This window comes from Neophocaena asiaeorientalis, unplaced genomic scaffold, assembly GCF_003031525.2.
Source record: "Neophocaena asiaeorientalis asiaeorientalis breed wild unplaced genomic scaffold, Neophocaena_asiaeorientalis_V1.1 scaffold30, whole genome shotgun sequence".
Lineage (NCBI taxonomy): Eukaryota > Metazoa > Chordata > Mammalia > Artiodactyla > Phocoenidae > Neophocaena > Neophocaena asiaeorientalis.
In genome coordinates, this window is record NW_020174923.1 from 5,519,784 (window position 1) to 5,538,626 (window position 18,843).

The window sequence follows — 18,843 nt, forward strand, 5'->3', positions numbered from 1 at the left end:
ACTGGCCTTGGGCCGAAAGAGGCTGCCCTGCTGGGCGCTGCTGCCGTTGGACAGGGCGGTGGGGTCTGGCTCTCCCGGGTCGCTCTCCGTGTAGCTGTAGGCCTGGGCCCGCGAGATCCCCTTCTGCTGCCGCCTCCACGAGTTGTAATAGGTGGGGTCACTGATGTAGTGGTTGACAAAAGAGTGGGCCTTCTGGGGGCTCGGGTCGACCTCGTACTCGCTGTCGCTTCCCTGGGAGGGCAGAGAATCGGGGTGTCAGTGGCCCCCCGGGGACAGGTCAGCAAGATCAGGGCTGACGGGCACAGAACACTCTGACCTGAATCTCTGCTCGGCCGCTTCCGAGCCCCGAACTGTGGGCATCTCAGCCCCCTCTCTGCCAAGGGGGTATAACGCCCGCCTTCTTATGCACCTTCAGAGCTCGCGATGTGCATGAAGCCTCTACCCCAGGGCTGGCACAGAGCCTGAGGACCCTCCATGGGAACCGGAAGACCTGAGTGCTAGCCTCTTACTAAAAATCGAAGTGAAATTCACAAAACACGAGGTTAACCGCTGTCAAGCGTACGATTCACCGGCATTCGGTACATTTGCAGCTTTGTGCGACCACCACGTCTTTTCATTCCACAACATCTTCATCATCACCCCAGGGGAAAACCTTGTGCCCACGAAGCAGTCACTCCTCTGTCCTTCCTCCCCAGCCTCCCCCCGGCCCCCACCCCTGGCAAACACCAGAGTCCACTCTCCGTCTCCATGGACTGATCCCGTCTGGCTATCGCATCAAAACGGAATCGCACCACAGATGGCTTTTGTGTCTGCCTTCTTTCATTTAGTATAACGTTTTCTTATCGATGTTGAATTCGTCATGTCTTTTCACTTTCTGTATTTCTGATGCTTTGATATCTGGGGCCTTTGCTGACCCTGGGACGACTGCCGCCCCCCCCCCACCTCTGCCCGCCCCAGGACTAGCCAGTTCCCGGAGAGATTAAGCTGCCTTTCATACCCAGAGTCCACGCCTATACCACCTCCTCTAATGGGCTCTTACACACTGACTCGGACCCATCATTCCCTGTCCCTAATCACCCCAGGGGCAGGTACCAGACAACCAGGGGCAGCCCCTACCCGCTAGGGCCCCCTGAATTTATTCAAACTAGCCTAAGCCTGCTTGCCCCGCCATGCCTTTCCTGTGGGAACCACAATAAAGGCTCCTGCCTGCGTCTTCCTGTTTTCCTCCGGCTCCTGACCAAACCTGGTGTCTCCCTGTGTGGTCCCACCTGGCCTGGTGTGTCCCCTCTTCTTGGGAACTGTGAGTAACTATCTTTTCATCTCCTGATCTGCTGGCCTCATCACACCCGAATAATAACAAACCTACATTTTAAAACAGAGGTTCACGCGTGATATACTGAGTTCTAATGTGGACCCAGCCTCTGACTGGGGACAAAGCCGGGACCAGATCAGAAGACCTTTGGGGGCTCCTGGCACTGAACAAAGGGTGACGCTCACCCGTGTGTGGTCCAAAATAAAAGCAACACTCGGTTCTAAAAGAAGCAAGAGAAAAAGATCAACGGAGTTCAGAATTTTCACACGAGGGCCACCCTGAGGCTTTCGGGGAGAAACAGAAAACAAATTCAATTGTCCCCAACGCGGTGATACTCTGGTGTCCTCGGCATGTGCTCCGTCTGCCTTTGGGGGAAATCAGCAAAGGAGTCGGTCTGGGTTGTAAAGTGGCAGTTCGGCTCCCAACTGCGGAGCTAAAAATACCACGCACCCCTTCCCCCATCCCAAGCTCCCAGAGATGTTTTGAGAACTAGTAAGACAACAGATGGGAAGGCCCTGAGAACTCTCTGGAAGACATGCACTGATTTTAGTGAAGAGTACATTCTCAATGAATATGGTTCAGAAGACCACGCTTGGGTTGCCTCGTCTCTGCCCAGAGAATACATGCTTGGAGGCAGTAGGCTAATTTCAGCAAGTAAAATATACGTTGAAAAAGCCCCTGCAGCCCAGTGAGCCCAATACAAACGAGCCTGGGACAATCACCTGTGTTTTGCTTCACAGGTAAAGAGAACGGGGAGTTGACCTTGCCCAGAAGGTCTGAGCTGTGGGAAAGGTAATGTGCGCTTGTTTTCAGGAACTCAAAGTTCTTTGTGGCATGTAAACCTTCAAGAGAAATAGGTACAATGCAAAGAACTAAAATGATACTAGCTCTGGACCAGGCTCTTTGCCAGACAGCAGGAAACGCTGACTTGCATTCTCGTATTTAAATTTCACACCTCTGCGCTGTAGCTACTACACTACTTGAGCGCTGATCAGAGGGTGAGGGTTTTGCCCAAGGAAACGATGAGTTGGACTTGAACGCAGATCTGCCTGATTTTCCAAAGCCCACGCATGCTCTGAACTCCCATACTCCTGCCTGGAGGTCACGAGACAGGAAGGAGAGCCCCTCTACCCTCCCGTGGGGATTAATTGCTCCCTGGTTGATCTGCTAATTTATGTCCATCTTGGCAGGCAGAGCCGGTTGCCCAAGACAATGGAAAGTCCCTCACCCTTCTTCCCGTGACGCAGAGCGGCACAATACAAGCCCTTTCTTTGCCTACGGCCCAGCTGCCGGCCCAGGAGGGAACAAAGGGGCTGTGCAGACTGGAGGGCTCCGTATGCCAGGAGCCCAGCGGAGGGGCGGAGGGGTGGGCACCTGATGCCTGGGGCTGTGGTGAGGCTGGCCCAGGGGCAGGAAAAGTCTGAGTGAGCTGTGGAGGACGAGGCTGGGGTCCCTCCGGCCCAGGAGCAGTGAGGGTCTGAGAGTATGGGGGGGGCGAGAGGGGCGCCCCACAGTTTTCCCTACTGTCTCTCTGGGAGGGCACCTACCAACTGGCTGGAATCATTGCTAGCGGTTCTAGAACTTTGGCCAGCCCCAGGCCCCAGTCTTGAGGAGAAACCCCCAAATCACCGTGGGCCCGGAGTGAATGAGTCTCCGGGGTGAGAGGGGGCGGGGGCACAGTGAAGTCCTGACTCTGTCCCTTCCCAGGTAGGTAAGCTTGGAGCCATAACTTAGCCTCTCTCAGCCTCAGTATCCTTGTCTGTAAAATGGGTAGATCCCGCAGTTCACAGGATGAAGTGAGCTAATGTATGAGAGAATAGTGTAAAGGTATTATTAGGGAGAAAGTGAGGGGGTGTCTGGGAGAGATGGGGCCTCGAAGCCCCCAGAGGAGGGGTCAGAAGGGGCCACGGGATGGGGGAGGCTGACTCAGTGCTCAGCTGGTTAAAGAAAAGAATGTATGGTTCCTGCTTCCCCGCAAAACCCCAACCCTCAAGGATGACTAGTAGGTAGGGAATGGGCCTCCTTGGCCCTCCTGGGGGCCCAGACCAAAGCTCATTCATCCAAATCATCTCCTACCCTCTGTTGAGCACCTACTGTGCGCCAGACGCTCTGTGGGGCAGCAGTCCCGATGGGGATGGGAAAGCCAGCGGAGGAGCTGGGAGGCTGCGCTGGGGGAGGGGTGTGGGCGGGCGACAGTCTGGTCTGCCCCTCCCCCAGCTCTCCAGTGCCAAAGGATGGGGTCTCCGCACCGTCCTCCTCTCCGCCTCCACCTCCCAGAACATCTGTTTCTTTTCTGGGTGGGGGTGGGGTGAGAAGAGAAGAAAGAAAGCGAGAGGGGACCAGGGGCTCCCATTCCGGCTTTCAACTCTCACCCGGCCCTCGGTAATTGAACGCAGCTTCCCAGTCACCGGCCCAGCACAAAGAGGGCCTTTCACGGGCAGTCCCTCCAGGCTGCCAGCAATCAGGTGACTGCTTTAGCTCCCCGGCCTCTTAACGGCAACTCAAAGCCACTCCATCAGCAATCACCAAGGTCTGGGGAGGAGGGAGCGCAGACAGCAGGCCTGGCGATGGGAGTGAGCCGCATGGGGACCAGCGGGAGGGAGGACCCCGGAGAAAGGACGGAGACAAAAGACAGGGAGCAATGGAAAGCCTTTGGCTTTTCTGTTCCTTTCTAGAAGGAGGGACTGTTGTATCTGACTCAGCAGGCGACAGGGCGGGTGCCGTCCTGGGCTTGGGGACCGGTGTTGGTGTTGAGAGCCCAGGGCGGGGCAGGGTGCCCTTATCTTGTTGAATCTCAAGAATTCCGGCAGGAACGCGTTGCCCCAGATGACAGGTCACCCTGTGCAGCTCCTTGGGAGACTGGGAGCTGGAGCCCCTCCCCCGCCTGTGGTCCAGGGGCTCCCTGCGCGGAGTCTAGCCTGAAGCCTAGATGGGAGTCTGTCACCTTGGATGCTCTCACGAGGCCCCTCCTGCAGGGGCTGCTGCCTTCCCCGGGGGTTAGAGGTGGGGTGGGGGGTGGGAGATGCCTCCTTGAGGCACATTTTTCTCCGGGGCTCTGGGCTCCTTACCCCTGCCAGGTGTCACGCAGGGCCCAACCTGGGTGTGGCCACTAACACCGCCAGGCCTCCCAGAGGGCTCATGGGTTAAGTGGTACCATTCTGGAACAATCCTTAGAGCCATTCCTGGCTCCTAGTAAGGCCTTCGAAAATGTTCACTCTTCTGATGGGGTGCTCAATAACCAGTGTATAACATCTAATATGGCCTATATACTTCCTTTGTCTCATAGGTTCAATTTCATTATAATGAGCTGAAAGGGGCTGCCCAGACATCACAAAGAACTGAGTATCGGTTAGAAGAGACTTGCCATTGGCTTGGAGTTCCTTTCCCACTGAGGTTTACTTGTGCGCTATGTGATTTTTCTACCCAGTGTGGGCTCTGACTTTGAAATGAAGTAGGACAGTGGCCATACTTTCTTTTTAGAAGTTCCCTCAGACCAGCCTCAGCCTTTGTGGGTCCCCCTGCCTGGACCCCCTTCTCCTGTACCCCTTGAGACGCAGCCGCCAGCCCACCCCATGCCGCTTGAAGGGAGCCAGCCCCTCCCTCCTCTGCCTCCACCCACAGCCCTGTTACGGCCTTTCCCATGTTGTATCATGTGTGTTTGTTTATAAGAAACCTCGACTTTGTGTTTATTACCATATCACAGGAAAATGGCTGGGCAAATTTCCTCCAGTTTTGGAGACTGACTTTTGGGTGGTCTGACTTAGAATACCAGCCAGGTGGCACAGGCAAAATTTACTCTCCGGGGAACAGCTGGCCTGAGGAGCTGGCTGTGTGGCTGCAGCCCTTAGGGATGTGCCCTTGCAGAAGCTGACACGGGCAGGGCTAACAGTGCAACCACCATGAGCCCCGAGTTGAAAGTCGTGACGGTGGATGCTGCCCGGTCCAGACACTGATGTGCGGTCCAGCTGCTTCTCGGGGGGTGGGGGGCGAGCGAGCAGCTCTGTCCCCAGTCTGTTCCCTCCAGCCCACAGGGAGCCCCTGGGAGGCAGGACTGCGTCTCCATCACCTCCTGGCCCTCACAGTGAGTGTTGAGAAGTCACGGTCTGTGACTGCAGCGGCCCTCACAGCCCCGGGCAGACGCTGACACCCAGGCCTCCCGAGCTGCTTAGGCGGGAACTTCGATCTGACCCACAGAGGCACAGAGGAGTGGCCCCGGCTGAACCAGGCATGACCCCACCTGTAGCTGCAGAATCACCGAGCATGCTCCTTGGGGTCCTCCCGGTGACACTTAGGGGCTCAGGGAGGTGGCTCTTTACCAACTGGTAATGGAAGCAATTCAACTTTTTGTTTTGTTTGGTTTTTTTTGGGTCATACCACACGGCTTGTGGGATCTTAGTTCCCTGACGAGGGACTGAACCAGGGCCCCAGCAGTGAAAGGGCTGAGTCCTAACCACTGGACCGCCAGGGAATTGTCACCATTTAACAACGCACAATGTACCAGTGCCCTGGGGCTGGGGGCACACGGGTGACTGATGGCTGAACCTCTCAGGGTCCTCCCGGGCCCTTTCACTTTCATGTCAGAGGACGCTAACGCTCTGACTGACGGTAGCCTCCTGGATCCTATACGACCTGCCGTGACCCTAAAGCCAACTGCCTGGTTTTCAAGAACAATTCTAGAACAAATAACCCACGTGATCCTGGTTGCCTTTTCTAGGGCCCCTGTGATGAACCTGGCACTGCACAGGCCCGACGCCATCTCACCTAACGTACTCCTGTAACCGCCCCTTGGATAGACGGTCCTACTGTGCTGTGTGGGTGAGGACTTGAAGGATCTCCCCCACCCCCACCCCAGGGTCAGTAAAGGGTGGGCTGGGATTCAAGTCCAGGGTCACACACCAACCGCAACTAAGTGCTGCGGATTTTCAAACGAGTGTCCCCCTTCAGAGCAGCCTCAGAGCGGCTGGAGAATCACTGCGGTGATCCACTGTCCAAAGCTGCTATAGGGTGTCTTTCTTGCGGAAAATTTTAGCGCCTGTAGCACGTTCCTCTGGGTGTCTGTCTTTATCTTTCTTCTTTTATTTTTTGCGGTACGCGGGCCTCTCACTGTTGTGGCCTCTCCCGTTGCGGAGCACAGGCTCCGGACGCACAGGCTCAGCGGCCATGGCTCACGGGCCCAGCCGCTCCGCGTCATGTGGGATCTTCCCGGACCAGGGCACGACCCGTGTCCCCTGCATCGGCAGGCGGCCTCTCAACCACTGCGCCACCAGGGAAGCCCTGTCTTCATCTTTTAAAGACAGGCTGGAGTTAATTTATGTTTTAGAAAATCCAGTTGCTTATCCTCAAGACTGTTTATTAACTAGTTCTGAAGGTCTTTCCAGAAAGGTCTGCCATGAGGGCAACGTCACCGGCTTCAGGACAGGGGTAGGACCGAGGGGCTGATCTGGGTTCTGACATCCTAAGGCCTGTGTGTAGCATCTGGCTCTACAATCTGGAAGCCTGGGTTTGCACTTTTGGACCTGAGCCGACTCACTTAAGCTCTCCCAGCCTCAGTTTCCCCATCTGTACAAAAAAGATGACACCAAGGTCTGCCTTGGAGTGTCGGTGTGAAGATACACCGTGGCGAGGCACTTGGGATGCTTCTGTCATCAGCGTTAACTTTGAAGAGCCTCTTTGAGTGTCTGAGATCTGATGCTGGTTATTCCACGAATCTTTGTTTCTGTAACCCGCTAACCATATACGGTTTTGAGTCTGTTCAGCCTGACTACCTTCCCCAGTGACCCTCTCATGCTCTCAACAGATACGCCCAGGGGGCCCACATGCCAGTGCCGTGCAGGACTCTGGGGACACAGCAGTGATCAGAACTGTCACGAGTCCCTGCTCTTATGCAACTTAGCTTTCAGAGTACATAGACCCAACTCAACTCAGCCCAGCCCCAAATCAAATCCAGAACCATCCCAAACGCTGCAGGTGGAACTCCAGGCCTGGGCTACGGTCCTCGGTTTGGGCATTCTGGAACCAGGAAGCCTCCTTTCTCTAGGGTATGTGCTCCCCGAAGGGGTGGTTGGTTCCAGGATGCTATGGAAACAGTGTTCCAGCAATGGGCTTGTTCTGAACAAAGAAGACCAATAGCTAAATGGAGGATTCCGGGTACTCTGCCGCTCTGGGGTAACTGCTGAAGCAGGGTGGCTCCTGGGATGGGAATTCTTCTCCCAGCAACCTCTTCAAGGCTGGGGGACCCTGGCATGGCCTCAGGAACCAGCTCTGTATCCCATGTGAAGGTCCTCCAGACTCTTGCAGAGATGGCCACAGAAAGCTCCGGAGACATGGGGCAGTATCGTCTGCACTCAGGTGGCTTACTCTCTGAAAGGTCGGGGCTCAGCTGATGAGGGTGGACAATAATGCCCTCTGCAGAAGGTCAAGGGGGGCTGAGCAGAGCAGCCCTTCCACCAGGCACCACGCCGCTCTCTCCACAGACAGGGCTGGGGCTCAAGTAGCCCTTTGTTACCAGCCCGCGGGCACAGGGGAGCCCTTTATCTTTTTGAATTTTACCTTGGGTACCTACAAGCCTAATGCTCGTCACCATCTTTGGGGAGAAGCCCCCAGTTCGGATGTGGCTGCAGAGTTAAATACGCATAACAGGACGTCGTAACCTGAATCATGTGAGTCCCCGTGTAACCCAGGCTAAGCTGGGGTCTCTGTCCCTGCCAGCTCTGAGCTGGGGTGTCAGCTCCAGCCTCCCTGGCTCTGCCAAGCCCAACAGTAACCCTGGCTGAACAAAACAGCAGTGAGCAGGAGGCCCCCGGTTCACGGGGCCGCGACTGGATCCCAGGCTTTGCTGGCACATCCCGCCCGGCCGGCAGCCCCGCTCCCTGCTGGCACCTCTTCCTTCTCATCCTCTCCCAGGACCGGGCAGAAAGGTCCAGGGCGTGGGACACAGTAGCCTTTTGCTGCCCCTTCCTCGGCAACCGCCAGGCTTGGCCAAGGCCGAGAGGGCTGGGGTGAGAGGCTGTCACATCACTTTGCTGGAATGCACTCAATCCCCTCTCCCTGAAGTCTGGGGCAGTGTCCCCGCGTGGCCACCTAATGGCAGCCTCTCTAAAGCTCTGTATCTCCCAAAGGCACCATCCCCTTTTCAATATTAAGAGTTGGCATTTATGGAATGTAACCTCAGCAACTCCTCCCCACAACCCCATGAGCCCATTCTACAGATAGAGAAACTGAGGGTCCAAGACGTTACTTAGCACACCCATGACGCCCGTGGATCCTAGGCAGCAGAGCCAGGATCCAGCTCAGGTCTGAACCTCCAAAGCTTAACGCTTTAACGGTCTACACTGCTTTCCATCCTTGGGGGGTCCGGGGCACACAGTCCCTCATTTCTGGGGCTCATTCTGACCCCGAATAGCTAAGTTCAGTGGTTCTCCGGGCTCTGGCAAAGCAGGGCTGCTGTGTCAACCTCGCTCTCCTCGTCTTCATGCTCCTTTGCGGCCCAGAGCTACTGAGGGACGGAGCACGTGGGGTGACCCTTGCAAATCCAGAGGGCCATATGCTCTTTGGGGTTCCAGGGACCCCACTAGCCCAGGGTGCAAACTCTGAGCAGAGGTTGGGAGGTGGCAGCTGGCCTACACACACCTTCCAGATAGTTTTCTGGGACCCCTTGGGTTTTCCGGCCCGTAAAGGAAAGGAGGGAAGGAAGTGATGGGCAGGTTCACACCCTGGGGTGGGCTGCTTCACCTCCCTCTCCGAGGCACCTGGCCCTCCTCACCTGAGAGTCAGAGATTTCCGAGGGCTTCTCGGTCAGGCTGCTGCTCTCGGCTGGGATGAGGTCGTTGTACTTGGTGACGTCCTCGTCGGAGTAGTGGAGGCTGCCCGGGCTGGGTCGAGGAGGAGACCTAGACAGTGGGAGCGGGGGTGGGGGGGCAGAGCTGAGACCCGGCCTCACTCACAGCAGCCTCGTCCAGCCCGGGAGGCGCAGGGGAGCCTGGAGGCCCTCAGACCCCTCCGTCCTGTGTTCCTCCTTCCCGGGTCTGCTCGTCCGGCAGGCCTGGGCCTTGCAGAGGAGGGCCTTGGGCTGGAGGCCCTGCCTGGGGCTGGGGACGCTCCAGGTCTTGAAGGCCTAGGACAAGCCTCCCAAACCAGCTCAGGGAAATGGGGGGGCTCGGGGAAGGAGAACCTCGACTCTAAGGCCCCAGCACTGGGAGCGCTTGGCAGTGAATGTTGCAAAGCAATTCTGGGCGCCACCGAGACCTCCTGAATCGGAATCTCAGGTGAGGTCTGGACACCTGCCATGCAGACAAACTCCCTGTATGACTCCTAAACTCACAGAGTGAGCTTCTGAGAGTTAACACAGAGGATTAGGGAAGAAAGGAGACTCACGGCCTCCCTCCATCCACATCTGCTCAGAGACCAGAGATAGGCTAAGTCACACCCTACCTTGAAAAATCAGCCCTAGAGAAAGTTGTGCGTTTCCCAGGGGCTTGGCTCTGAGTCATCTGAACAAACAGCCAGGACAGGGCGCCTCGGGCACTCTGCCTGTCGTGGGGTGCATGAGAGGGTGGGGGACAGGATGGGGGCAGGGGAGGCCGGCTGGCAGGCTCCCAGGGGCCCTGGGCAGGTGGCTGGGGTCCCCCATGACTCTGCCCTATTTCTGTCTTCTCAGGGTGGGGTACAAGGGGGCCCTGCCCAGGGCCTGATGCCCCCATGATCTGCCTACCCTACTTCAGCAAGCGTTTATGGCACCGAGGCCCTGAACCCCAGCTGTCCCACCCGGGCTGGAGGCGGTTTGCTGCCGAATTGCCACTCCGAGAACCATCTGGTGGCCTGGGACTGTGTCACAAGCAACGCCCCCTGCTACCTCCAACCTCTTGTACTATATCTGCATGGATTTTATTCCAATCAACAAAGCTGCATCCTTAAACTACTTAAGAGTAAGATGGCAGAACGGACAGCAGCTTCACGCAGACAAGACAGGCAAAACAGGACAGTGGCCGGAGGGAGAAAGTGGGGTGCCAGGCTAATGCAGTCTTGGCGACATGCAGGCTGATGTGTCATTGTGATTGGGTCAGGCCCCTGGCGCCTGGGGCTGGTTTGGGGGCCATGGACTTCTGTGTATACACAGCGGGGTAGGGGCCGCAGTGTGTGGACACCGGGGGTGTGAGAGGCAGGCGAGGCCAGGCCGTGGGTGAAACGTTCTCTTTTTCCACGTGGCAGGGCCCCAGAGCCTGGCTGGCCACCGCGGCCTCAAACGGCTCTTTCTTTGGAAAGCTGGCTTTGGCAGCAGATGAGAGGGGGGCTGGCCGGCCTGCACACCCCTCCCGTTGTCCTCCCGCTGAAGACACACGTCGCTCTTCCTTCCAGGACCAGACAGAGGGAAGCTTTGTGAGCTGTGCCTGGGAGAAGCAAATCCCCCACTCCCGCGGGCACCTCCAAGGAGCCGGGAATGTTAACAGGGCTGAGGCTGGAGAGAGGAGCCCCTGGGCCGCGGCCCCAATGCTCCCGCGCTCCCGGGAGCCTGACACTGCCGGGTCAACCAGGTGAGGCTCACACGAGCCAAAGCAGCCGCCCCTGCCCTTGGACACAGGCAGCCTGGCCCGCCGCAGCGAGTGGGGCTAGGAGGGGCCTGGGGCTGGAGAGGTGTCAGGAGGAGACAGGAGCTGGACAGCCTAGACCTTCCCTGGTTGGCTGCTCTCAAGATGCTGCCCTTTGAGGATGACGCTGAGCCTGTGGACTTGGGGGGCCGGTGGGAGAAAACTGTCTACAACTACAGCAGGTATGAGTAGGTACCCGGGGGAGAGGGCGTCCACACTGCGATGGCCCTCTCCTTCCGGAAGGAGGACAAGTTAAGGTATAAGCAGTCATGGGGGGACTCCTGCCTGGCCCACCTTCGCTGGGCGCATCTCGCCTTTAGGGCCAGTAACTATCGCAGCTTCAGGCCTGTACTAGAAGCAGCTGGCCCCACCCAGCAGTCGGTGGTTTGCAGAATTGTGCAAATGATTTGTATTCTGCTGTGTTTGGCACAAACTCTCTGTACCCACCTCCTTGTGACCTTCTCCCCAGCCCCTGTGGAGCTGCCTGGGCCCGCCTCTGTCTTCCTCGTGACCATTCCCAGTGGATGCCGCTCCACGACAGGGCCCTGCCTGCTCTGCGGCCCTCCCAGGAGTCCCCCAGTCCCTCGGCACAGCTGGCCCCCAAGCCTCCATCCCCCGGTCCCCCACGCAGACAGCCCCACTACCTGGTATACAGGCCGTTCTTTCGGCAGAAGGAGTTCTTGACTGAGAGCCGCCGGTTGTTGAGTTCTAGGGCAGGAAAACTGCTTTCGTCCAAGCTCATCATCTCCCCATGGCCCAGGGCACCAGACTTGGGATTGGTCCCTGGGAAGGAAGAGGGTGGGGATCGACATCCATCGCTCACTCCATCCCTGTAGACCAGGTGGCCTCCCCGCCTCCCCCATGGCTGGGCTCTCCCCCTTCTCTTGTTATAATAGGAGATGGAGATTGCTGGTAGGAACCGTAGGCTGCCGCCGCCCCTCCCCCCATCAGAGCAAGTGCATTTCCAGGAGAGGGAAGACCCCGCCCTTGCCAAAAGGGAGGGAGCCACGTGAGGGTCCCCACCCAGCCAGCAGGGCTCGGTGCCAGCTCACCTGAGTCTGTCTTCTTGGCATACTTCTTGCTCTGGCCTCGGATGATGAGCACAAAGACCAGAAGCAGGATGAAGATGAGGCCGACGAGCGCGATGACCACCAAGAACCACCACTCCTCGTAGAAGGGGTTGGCTTTCTGGGCTGCAGCATGGAGTGGGTGTCAGGTCCAGGACCGCTCAGCTCCGTCCTGCCTCCAAACCTCCTGCTCCAGCTGGGACCCTACCACCTGCTCTCACACTTCACGGGTAGTTGGGTCTGTGCCCTCTGAATGAGGCAGAACCTAAGGTCGGTGGGGACGGTTTCATCTCAAGGGCCAGCTCTGACCAATCAGTAAAGCACTGCCCGGAGGGCTGTTTTGAGAAAAGTTCTGAGGTCGGTTCTAGACTCCCTAGGAAAGAGTGCTGGGATTGATTAGTGATGTCTGCTAAAGACACAGGAGGGAGGACTTGCAGCGTGCTTGCTATCTTTCCTTCCTTATTTTTCCTTGCCACCCGTGGCCCAGGGGCTACCCTGACAGACAGACACCAATGTGGTTGGAAAGGCGATTGCCTGGCCTGTGACGGGCCTGGGAGAGTTTCTCCCAAGGTTCAGTTGTGACAGAAATCTTTTTCTGGTAGCAGAAGGGAGCTGGGAGGGTGGACATGAGTGGGTCTTCGGAAAGCCTCCTCCAGGGAGACTCCCCTTCTTCCAAAGCCCCCAGTACTGTGCTCCCTGCACCCGGCCGGTACTAATCCATGCTGCTGCCTGACGGGGGCTGGCTCTTCTGTTTCATCTTGAAGTGCTTACTTCCCATGATTTGTTTCTATCAGGGCAAGGGTGAAACTTGCCTGGTGAGTAGACATTTTGAGTTATAGTCCTGCCTCGAGGGAAGAGGCCTCGGTATTAAAAGTGGTTAGTGGTTAGATTTGGGGTCATGGGTTTCGATACTGGCATCCTCTGTGAGCTCGGCGACAATGGGAAGAGAAAGGCAAGGAGGCAGGGGAGGGATGGAGTCCTGCCCCATCGGGGAGCTGCTTGCTCAGGCCTGCGCTTCACAGGCTGCTGGCTCTGTTTTGGGGGGAGGTTTCCACGGAAACACGCAGTTTATGGCCTGGTCCCCTTGAATCTCCTGGGTGACAAAGCTCAGGGAGACTCTCATCTTGGTTCCGCTGATTCATCCTCAAGCCCCCTGGGCCCCCTGCCCAGGGCTTCTGGAGTCCTTGAAAAGGAACCCAAAAGACCCCTGGCCCCCAGCTCCTTCCAGAGTCGAAGGCTGACTCAGGCCCTGGCCCAGGGCTCTCTGCTTTAGAGAACTGAAGCGGTCCCCACCCCAGTCTTCTGGGGCTGCTACCTCTCCTCCTTCATCCCTGCCCCAGACTCCGCCACAAGGCTCTTCAGTGGGGCGCCCTCACCGCTCACCCCTCACCCGCAGGCCACAGTACCTGGCACAGACTGGGAGGGGCTGCTGGGGGTGCCAAAGCCGTAGTCGTTGACAGCGATGACCCGGAAGTCATAGCTCACGCCTGGCTTGAGGATGTCCATGCTGAACGTGTAGGACGTCACCTCCTTGGGGATGTCTTTGATGAGGATGTCCCAGAGCCCCTCGTCTGCAGGGAAACAGAGAGGGAGGTGCCGTGAGGAGGGGCCCTGCCCGACCCTAACTGGTGCTCTGATGCTGGGGCCTTTTGGGTCTGCCCCTTCGACACTGAATCTCCCGTGCATGGCACCTACTAGGTCCTCAGCAGACATTTTAAAAAATGTATCTGACCTTTTTATTCTTTCTTTCTCTCTCTCTATCTGTCTAGGCTGCACCGCACAGCTTGCGGGATCTTAGTTCCCTGACCAGGGATTGAATCCAGGCCCCGGCAGTGAGGGCGCTGAGTCCTAGCCACTGGACTGCCAGGGAACTCCCTCTTTTTAATTTAAATGTCCGTAAAACATTAAAAAATGTATAATAAAAAATGTATAATAGGCAGAAACTCCTTTAACACCCAACCCAATATCACCATGCAGAGAAGGAGCCTCACCGTTCCAGCCATTTGCGCAGAAGAAGAAATCTACAGCTCCGTTTCCCTGTCAGTAACGCGTGCCGCTCAGATGCTTTTAAGAGGCTGCCTGATGTGGTATCATGGGGGCAGGCCTTCCTTTACTTAACCAGGCCCCTATTTTTCTGATCCCCCTTCCTTTTCAAGACACCCACAGTAGTGGCATCGGACAAAAAGAACAGGACTTTCTAACAATCGCTGTAGGAGGGACGGGGGTTGCCTGTGAGGTTCTGGTCAAGTTGCCTGGATGTGATGGGGCTCCGTTTGGGAGCGGAGATCTGAGGAGAATGAGGGACCAGTGAGAGCTGGAGGGGACTCCGTCCGCTCTCCCCCTACACCCCCATCCTTTGAGCTCCTGACTTAACCTGCAGGCCTGTCCCCCTTTGTCTGTGGCTCTCTGGGCCTTGTCCTCTTGGGCCATCATTCATTTCCACCTGCTTCAAAAGGAATGAGCGTGCTGCCCATGCAAGAGAAGAGGCCAGCAGCATCCTCCAGGGCCCAGTGGCATCCTCCACAGATGCTCTGTGTGGGGCCCATGGGGCTGGCCTGGCTTGGGGAAGAGGGTGAGTCCTGCTTGCGTGAGTGTGGGGCCGATTCAGCAACCAAAGTGTCAAGCCACTTGGGCCCTGGGCGGGACCCGTTTTCATATGGACCAGGGGCCCAGGGGTCTCGGAAGGGCCTTGGTGGGCTGAGTGCCCAGGTCTTCAACCTGAGCAGCTGCCGCTGGCCTGGACCAGCTCCCACAGCACGTCCTCCGCTCCACCGGCTTCACTGTCCTTCCTTGTCTGCTTCTCAAGTCCTTGGTGTAAGAGCTGTCTTTCTGGCCCACAGGCTGCTCCCAGCTCGGCCATTCCCCAGGGTGGATGGATTTTGTTTGTTTCCTTCCCCACACTATTTTTCACAGATCCAGCCAAGTCAGGAATCCCGGTGGAGTGGCCGTAACTCCATCATCATTTCTGAATGTTGGACCAGGAGTGTGGTGGCACCTGTGGAGGCCACCTTCCTGCCGTCCCGTCTGGGTCCCTCTGCTTGAAAGGCGGCCCGTCTGCGTTCTGCTCTCCTTAGAAGGCTCCAGGGTCCTCACCTTCCCTCTTAATGATTTGTTTTTCTGTGCCTGCCTCATATACATCACATCTTTTTGTTGACTATCTCTCTTCCTCCTGCTAGGCTGTGAAATTCCTCCAGGGCAGGGATCGTGCCAAATCTGTCTTTGTAGCCCAGCACCCAGCACAGGCATACTTGAAGTGTTTTTGAATCAGTGGGTGCAAACCTTTCTTCCCTGGCCTTTCCATAGCATCATGAAACACAGGCCCCAATTTCAGTGCTGCAGGCCCCGAAATACAAGTATTGGGGTGCAAATCCATTTTCCTCCTGTGACTTTGAATTCTCTCATTCAGCCTCGATGACAGGCACGGTGGTGATACCAATGACGATGACCAAACAGCGACACTCACTCCTTATCAAGCATCCTGGTTACAAGGGCTTTACTGGCAGCAACGGTGAGAAGGAAGAACACTTGTACCCACGTTACAGATGCGGAAACCAAGGCTTGGAGACAGCTGAGCTCATCCTCCCAAGGTCACGGTGGCAGCGCTGGTGCTTCAGCCTTGAGATGCCTGATTCGTCCCAGCGCTGAACGCCCTCCCTGTGCCCAGGACGGCGCTGACCATCATGACCGTGTCCAGGTGGGCTCGGCCAGGACCCGCTGCCTCCCAGAAGCTGGGGGCTCCGGCCTGCTGTCTGACCCTCCTTGTTCCTCCCCACACGGGAGCAAAGGGTGGAGCCGGGGTGACGGGGCCAGGCCAGAAGCTGAGGGAGTATTGTGCTGTGTCTCTGGCCTACAGCCCTGGGAGTTGGCCCGAAAGAATCCCTCCCTGGTCTGCAGCGTCTGGCTTCTCATGTTTAGTTGGTTCTGCCCAGGAGGGAGCACAGGCGATGCCGGCAGAGCCAAGGACGCGAGCGATTCCATCCCGAAGAGGATGTACAGCCGGGGGGAGAGGCACGGCATTCCTCTCGTGTTCCCGTCACCAGCTCTCGGGTACCACCCCGAATCCCCGCCCTTCAGGGGGTCCCGGCTTGATCCTTCCTCTGACACTCAGTCCTTGACCCCAAGTGTGTGTGCCGAGTCGCGGCCCCCAAACCTGGAACACCAGGTCCCCTGCCGGGCCTCCCAGGGAACGCTGGAAAATCCACAGGGCTGAAGTCCAGCGCCAACATTCCAGAGCCTGGCGCCCCGGCAGGCCAACTTGGATGGGAGAAACAGGCACAGGCCCTGGTTGAGAGAAGCACGCGGAGGTCTCCCAGCCAAGTCAGCAGCTGGCCCTGGAGGGCCAGGGAGGGACCATCTGGAGAGGGGAGGGCGCCAAGGCTGCGTATATCTTCCGGCTACACGTTGGATCTGAGGTGCTGGATGTAATAGCTATCTGTGACTGCAGTTATTAGTCCAAGATTAAGGCAATGGCAGGGTGGGAGCGCCTTCCTGGAACCGCTGGAATGAACTATTTGCTATAGAGATGTTCAGCGCTCAGCCACCCCGCGGTATTAACCACGTCGCTGGGATGTGTCAGCACCCCATTAGAAGTATTAGCTACTGAGATGCTGGCTTCCCACTCTGATTAGTATTTGCTATCCGTGCTGGACCAACACAGTCTTTTTGTTTGTTTCTCAACCTCAATTACCTAATCACAGATCCACGGAATACAGAGAACAAGCCTCCAGCCTGAGTTGACTCTGGCACCTCTGATTAACTCAGAAACCTAGCAACGGAGGGAGCTGGCCGCGGCCGGGAGCTCCTGGGGGTAAGGGGAGCTCCTGGGGGTAAGGGGAGCCGGAAAAGCAGGAGCAGGTGTCACCTCGACTGTGAAACAGGAGCTCGGAGGACAGCCCCCTGCAGCGACTTATCAACCGCTCATCTCCTGATGGCTTTGGAAGTTCTTGTGATTCGATTTCAGGCTTGAGAGGAGAGGCTGAGACATATAGGAACTGCAGTGACAGCCATGATAGCGGCAACGGGCCTCAAAGAGGCAGCTGGGGCTCCGGGGGACAGCCAGCCTCCTCGTGGGGCACTCGTCAGTGGGGTCGTGTGGAGGACATGGGTGTTTAGCAGATGGGAGCCCAAATCTTTGTTCTCCGGCTTCTTTTTTTTTTTTTTTTGCGGTACGCGGGCCTCTCACTGTTGTGGCCTCTCGTGTTGCGGAGCACAGGCTCCGGACGCGCAGGCTCAGCGGCCATGGCTCACGGGCCCAGCCGCTCCGCGGCATGTGGGTTCCTCCCTGACCGGGGCACGAACCCGCATCCCCTGCATCGGCAGGTGGACTCTCAACCACTGCGCCACCAGGGAAGCCCTGTTCTCTGGCTTCTTGGATGACCCTTACATGAGTCGGTCCTCACCTGGTGATTATAGCTGTTCTCCGGGGCCTCCTGGGTTTCCCTTAACTAAGGATGCAAGTCCCGTTTCCCACTCGTCACAGGGCCACCTCTAGCTTCACCTGGGGGAGCACAAGCCCCTTCTCACGCGACGACATCAGTGCCCCAAGTGGAGGCACTCTGTTCCCGAGGGCAAGCCGGCTCAGCCCGGGCGGGACATACCTGAAGGTCTGGCTTCTATGATGTAGCGGGTGATGGGGCCTTTGCCGGGGTCTCCGCTGGACCAGTGGATGGCAATGGCCGAGCTGTACCTCACGATGATGGGCACTCCGGGCGGCCCGGGGGCACCTGTGAACGGCACACAGTGGGTGAGAGGATGCATGGGAGCCAGAACAGGCGCCCAGCCTGTCTTCCTGAGCTCCCGCAGGAGGCGCTGGACGTCAAAACCAACCTCGGCCAGGGGCTCCAGAAACCTGTGCGTGCCGAGGCCCAAGGAGTGCCTCTTGGCCAGGCCTGCTGGATCTGACTTATTCTCTGCCAGGTCACCCAGAGCCCCTGCACTCCAGGAGAGGTATATGTGACGATGCCAGAAAGGTTCCCAGCTGCATTTGCTTTAAGGCTAGGCCAGAGAGGAGGCCAGGGCTGCAGGAGGATCTGGAACTTTTGCGTCCAACAGGAAGAAGAACCTGGCCCCACTGCTGGCTCTGTTAAGTCGGCCACGCGGGCTACTGGCCCCAGGGACCAGAGCAGGAGACAGATGTTCGCCTCCGTAGTGAGAGGAGTGAGCCCGTGCTATCTGCTAAGAGTCCTGTACCCCTTCTTCCCTGGGGTGCCCTGCAGCACCAGCTCCCACTGCTCCCAGGGCCCCTGTCTGCTGTTCCCCACGATATCTGGAGCCCTGTACCCCCAGGGCCTGGCACACAGTAGGTGCTTCCTAGGTGCTTATGGGACGAGGGAGTGAGCCAGGGAGCGAGGGGGTGGGTGACTGGCTGGCCCGGTGGCCCCTGTGGACGCCTGCGGGGAAAGGAGCTGAGAGCCCAGCTTCAGACTGAAGATCCTCCGGGCCTGTAAAGGCTTGCAGCCGGACAGCAGGCCAGAGACTCACTACCAGAGCGTGGTGGCCCATTGCCCAGCCCATGTCCAGCACCGCCCGTGACCTCAGAGGGCCTCACTGCCTTCCTTCCTGTCCCCCTTCCTCCCCTAACGAGCATCCTGCCCACGGCACAGGGCAAAGGCGGCTGAGAGATGGAGGCCGTGGGACACAGCCCGAGGGAGATGTGAAGGGCGGGGCAGGGGCCCTTGGGACCTTGAGTTCTCATTCCGCACAGGACAGCCCTCGGGGCTGAGAGGAGCTGTCATCTCCTCCTGGACTAGAAACTTCCAGCATTTCCAGCATTGCCCAGCCTGGAGGGAGAAGGACACCCAGCTGCAATCCGCCCTTGCTGACCCCTCCTCCTCTGGATGGGCGCAGCTCAGTGCTTTCTCAGAGGCCCCTCCCCCCAGCT

General features: G+C 57.7%; 1 protein-coding gene across 1 annotated transcript in view; it reads right to left on the reverse strand.

The window, feature by feature from the left end:
* Positions 1-18,843, reverse strand: part of SDK2 (sidekick cell adhesion molecule 2) — a 106,611-nt gene that overhangs the window by 395 nt on the left and 87,373 nt on the right. Inside the window, 6 exon segments of the mRNA XM_024761133.1 lie at positions 2-231; positions 9,075-9,201; positions 11,541-11,679; positions 11,949-12,089; positions 13,370-13,534; positions 17,561-17,686. Of these exon segments, the coding sequence (XP_024616901.1) occupies positions 2-231; positions 9,075-9,201; positions 11,541-11,679; positions 11,949-12,089; positions 13,370-13,534; positions 17,561-17,686 (928 nt within the window).